General features: G+C 35.9%; 1 protein-coding gene across 1 annotated transcript; it reads left to right on the forward strand.

Annotated features, from left to right (window-relative positions):
* The first annotated feature begins 2,851 nt into the window (after positions 1-2,851).
* On the forward strand, positions 2,852-4,029 carry LOC107479016 (protein FAR1-RELATED SEQUENCE 4-like). Its single transcript, XM_016099170.1, has 2 exons — positions 2,852-3,534; positions 3,618-4,029. The coding sequence occupies exons 1-2, from the start codon at positions 2,852-2,854 to the stop codon at positions 4,027-4,029; spliced, it is 1,095 nt and encodes a 364-aa protein (XP_015954656.1).
* The last annotated feature ends 1,033 nt before the right edge of the window (positions 4,030-5,062 follow it).

Here is a 5,062-nt window from a genome sequence, read left to right on the forward strand (position 1 = left end):
TTCTCAATGAAATCCCATGGCAAGTATAGTTCTAAACTAACAACAATCCTTAATCAAAATTTAATTTGTTTGTCACAAGTATGAACCCCAATAAAAATAACCGAAATATTTAAACCTCGGGTCGTCTCTCAAGGAATTGCAGAGAAGTGTTCATGTTATTGGTTATGGGATGTATATTTTGGGGTTTTGTGATAAGGGACAAGAAACATAAATGACAAGAAAGTAAATGAAACTCAAATGATAAAAAGGTCTTGGCAAGGGTTGATGGTTAAGGATCTCTATCCTTGTCACTAACCACAACATGATAATTGCAAGGATTAATTCCATTAAGTCATCCTCTAACAAGTGAAGGAAAGGCAAATGAGCTTTATCAATCCCAAACCATAAGTCCTAGCCACTTACTAATTGACTTAGTGAAAGCTAGTGTTAATGGACACCAATTATCAATCACTTGGACATTAGCAACTCAAGGTCACCTAAGTTACCATCCCAAGTCAAGAACACAAAAATATACTCTAAAATCCAACCAAACATGTTATCAAACACTTGGAAGGTATAAAAGGAAAGCATAATAAAATGACAAGAAATATAAAATCTACCACTACCCAAAATAGGATTAACAACTCAATTGAAAAATAAAGGAAAATAAAACATCAATTGCATTAAAAGGAAAGCCAAATCCAATAAGAGTGCAACAACATAAAAGAGGCATAAAAAGAGAGATTAACAAGGGGAACTAAGGGAATTAAGACTATAGAACAAGGAATTTTAAAGAAAACAAGATAAAAACAAGAAATCAAACCTAGATCTAAGAGAATTTAACCTAATCCTAACCTAATTCTAGAGAGAAGAGGAAGCTTCTCTCTCTAGAAAACTAACTAAAGGCTCATCATCACTAATCTAAGTGCTCCCCCTTGATCCATCTAGAATTCTACATGAAATAGTCTCTGGAATCTATTGGATCTGGGCTTGGGAAGTTTAGAAATTGCCCCCAGCGTTTTCACTTTAATGAGGTCACGTGCGAGCTGGGACGCGTACGCATGGGCTACGCGTACATGTCGTCTGGCGTTTTGCTTCCCACGCGTACGTTTTTGTCATGCGTGCGCGTCGATGTATGCACTCCAAATCCTTGATTTTCCATGAATTCTCCACTTTGCATGATTTTCTCTTCACTCCTTTGATCCATTCCTAGCCTTTTTCAACCTGAATTCACTAACAAACACATCAAGGCATCTAGTGGAATCAAATGGAAATTGAAATTAGCAAATTAAAGGCCTAAAAAGCATGTTTTTACACTTAAGCGCAAATTAAGGGAGAATTATAAAACCATGCTATTTCATTGAATATATGGAAAAAATTTGATAAAATTCCCTAAAATCAACATAAGATAAACTACGAAATTGGGGTTTATCAATGAGATTACCATTCTGCCTCTTAGTTTTAAAATTATGAAAATGCCCTTCTGACCACGTATTAGTTTTTTTGGTAAGCATCGATATCCATAAGTATCTATGGAATATAAGTGACAAATCGCTTATAAAAAAATAAGGGAGCCACCATGTGATTAGTGTTTTCGGTGGTTAGCTTATTCGTGTCAATTTTATGGTTTACTATTTGAGATGCTCGGTTTAAAATGAACGTATGTATTATGTTAAACTATTAATTGATCTCAAAGTTTAAATTTGCATTTTTTTATATTGCACCAATATTCATAGTATTTCTGGAATATATTGGATGAATCGCATATAAAGAAATAAGGGAATCATCATATGATTAATGTTTATGGTAGTTAGCTTAGCCAAGTGGTTAGTATTTAGAGTAGTTAGTTTATTCATGTCAACTTTAGTATTCACCAATTAAAACGTAAAATTTGTATTGAAAATAAATAGTTAATTGACACATCAATCATTTAATGTTTTAATAGAAAAATATATTTTTCAGTGAATGGGTACTTTTCAAAAGAGATAAGTGTTTACATGTAATAACTTAAAGAGTATTTATTTTGTTTTCGGAAAAGCTCTACATTCATGTAATTTTTACATGGATACTATCCAAGTAACTTTGACTCCACACCCCACACACTGGTTTGTTTTACACGCGTCTCTTATAACGTATATAACGTAATCCTTATTTTGCGTGATCAAACCTTTCTCAACGTAAACCTTTCTATACAATGTAAACCTTTTTTGTCTTCTTCTTCTTCTTCTTCTTCTTCTTCTTCCTCTTCTCCTTCTTCTTCTTCTTCTTCCTATTCTCCTTCTTATTTTTCAACCTAATTAAATTCGTTGTTCTCCTCTTTTGCGTTTTTCTTCTCTACATTATAAATCTGGATTGACTTCAATGCAATTAGCTTCCTCGTTCATCTTCTTCTTTGTTTTCTTCTTCGATCTGTACTTTTGAATTGAAACAATGAATGAATCAACTATAAATTAGTTGAATGAGTGCGATTTGGATAATTCTTTTGAAATGCATCAATTTTATAAGGTTTGGATTATTGAATTTTGAATCAAATTCAATGGAATAAAATTGCTAATTGTGAATTAAATGGACTGAGGTAATCTATATCTGAATTGAATTGATAATATGTAACTGTGAGTGTGAGTAACTGTGAGTAAATATGAGTAAATTTTTGGTTCGGTAAGTACTAAAAAGTTGATTCACCATGTGCATGTGTTCGGTTCGGTATGTAGAAAGGAGTCTAAAAAAATTAGACGAATATATTCTGTTTTGTTCCTTAAGCACTATATAATTGTTTCATCCTAATTAAGATTTCAGTTCACCCTAATGAAGATTTCGGTTCACCGTGCAGACCACATATGTTGTGGATAAAAAAATTGTCCCAAAGGTAGGAATGATATTCAAGACACTAGAAAAAGCTGGAAAGTTCTACAAACATTATTCCAAACTTGCTGGTTTTTCAACTAAAATAAGGAACACGGCTCCGGACGGAGACAAGATTAAGAATAAACTAATTGTATGCTCCAGAGAGGGGAGGTGGAAATCAAAGAGATCTCCAACTTTGAAGACAAACCCTTCAGCTGGGTTAAATTATCCGGACAGAATTTACATACACATAATGAAGGATGTTGGTCTTTGGACAATTTCCAAAGTTGTTTTGAATCATTCACATCCTTGTTGTCTAGACCAGGCTAAGATGCTCAAACAACACAGGGAGCTTAGCATGTTCGTGCGTCACACCAGTGAAACCCACGAGGAAGCCAGAATCAGACTGAGCAAAACTTACCAATCATTTGTGGCAGCAGTTGGCAGCCACCGTGAACTAGGTTTTATAGAAAAAGACGCCAGAAATTACATCACAAGGGCAGTACGGAATATTTCCGAAGAAGACGATGCCAAAGAATTTGGGAAGTACTTAGTAAGAATGAAAGAGAAGAACCAAAATTTTTTCTTTGAGCTCAACCTTGAAGACGATCACTGCATTAAACATGTATTTTGGGCTAATGCAAGAAACATGGCTGCATTTGATTATTTTGGAGACGTGATTTCATTTGACACCACGTATAACACAAGCAGGTATTTGGTTCATTCAAATATTTTTTTTTGTTCAATGTATGTATATATTTCGGTTCACCATGGTCTGCTTGTTATTTATGCAGGTACAATTTGGTTTTAGGTTCTTTTGTTGGCGTGAATCACCACGGCCAATCGACACTTCTTGGATGCGCACTGATGAAAAATGAGGATATCCAATCATTTAAATGGCTATTTGAATGTTGGCTACGTTGCATGGGAGGGAAGGCACCAAAAGGTATTCTTACCGATCAATGCACATCAATTCAAAGGGTAATTGAGCTGTACATGCCAACAACAATTCACCGCTGGTGCATCTGGCATATTATGAAGAAGATCCCAAGCAAATTAAATGGCTACAAGGGACACAACGAAATTGAACAAGAGATGAGCCATATTGTTTGGAACTCGTACACAAAAGAAGCATTTGGCAGAAACTGGATCGATTTCATTGGAAAGTACGGCCTCAGAGGCAACAAGTGGCTTTCAGGTAATTGAGATTTCAATTCGAATTATTTTTATCCTCATATTTTTTTCCCAAAGCATGCGCTGTTTTCGGTTCACCAGAATTTATGGATTCGGTTTGGTATTGCAGAGTTGTACGAAGATTGGCATATATGGATTTCGGTTTACTTAGATCATCACTTTTGGACCGGGATGAGAAGCACAAAAAGGAATGAGAGCATGCATTCAATTTTCAACAAGTTCATAACACAGAATAGCTTCTTGAGACAATTCGTGAAGCAATACGACAATTGCCTAGCAAGCAGAGAGCAAGCAAAGAGAGAATTCGGTGCTGCAAATTTTCACACAGTGATACCGTTGGTGGACGAAATTGTGATAAAAGAGTTTCAGGCACTGTTAGAGAAGGTCACAACTCCGTTCAACTAACCAGCAAGTGCACTGGGTTGTCCAAGTAATACCTTACGTGAGTAAGGGTCGATCCCACGGAGATTATTGGTTTGAAGCAATCAATGTTTATTTTATTAATCTTAGTCAGGAGGCCAATAAAGTTATTTGGATTTAATTGTAAGAAGTCAAAGTATTTAAAATTGTAAGTTAAAATAATAGAGAATAATAGCGTTACTTGTTGTGCAGTAATGGGGAATATGTTGGAGTTTTGGAGATGCTTTGTCCTTTGAACTTCAACTCTTCCTTGAAATCCTTCAACACACGCAAGGCTCCTTCCATGGCAAGCTCTATGTAGGGTGTCACCGTTGTCAGTGGCTACTTCCCATCCTCTCAGTGAAAACGTTCCTATGCTCTGTCACAGCACGGCTAATCATCTGTTGGTTCTCGATCATGTTGGAATAGGATCCATTGATCCTTTTGCGCTTGTCATCACGCCCAACAATCGCGAGTTTGAAGCTCGTCACAGTCATTCAATCCCAGAATCCTACTCGGAATACCACAGACAAGGTTTAGACTTTCCGGATTCTCATGAATGCCGCCATCAATCCGGCTTATACCACGAAGATTCTGATTAAGGAATCTAAGAGATATTCATTCAATCTGATGTAGAACGGAGGTG

This window comes from Arachis duranensis, chromosome 3, assembly GCF_000817695.3.
Source record: "Arachis duranensis cultivar V14167 chromosome 3, aradu.V14167.gnm2.J7QH, whole genome shotgun sequence".
Taxonomy (NCBI): domain Eukaryota; kingdom Viridiplantae; phylum Streptophyta; class Magnoliopsida; order Fabales; family Fabaceae; genus Arachis; species Arachis duranensis.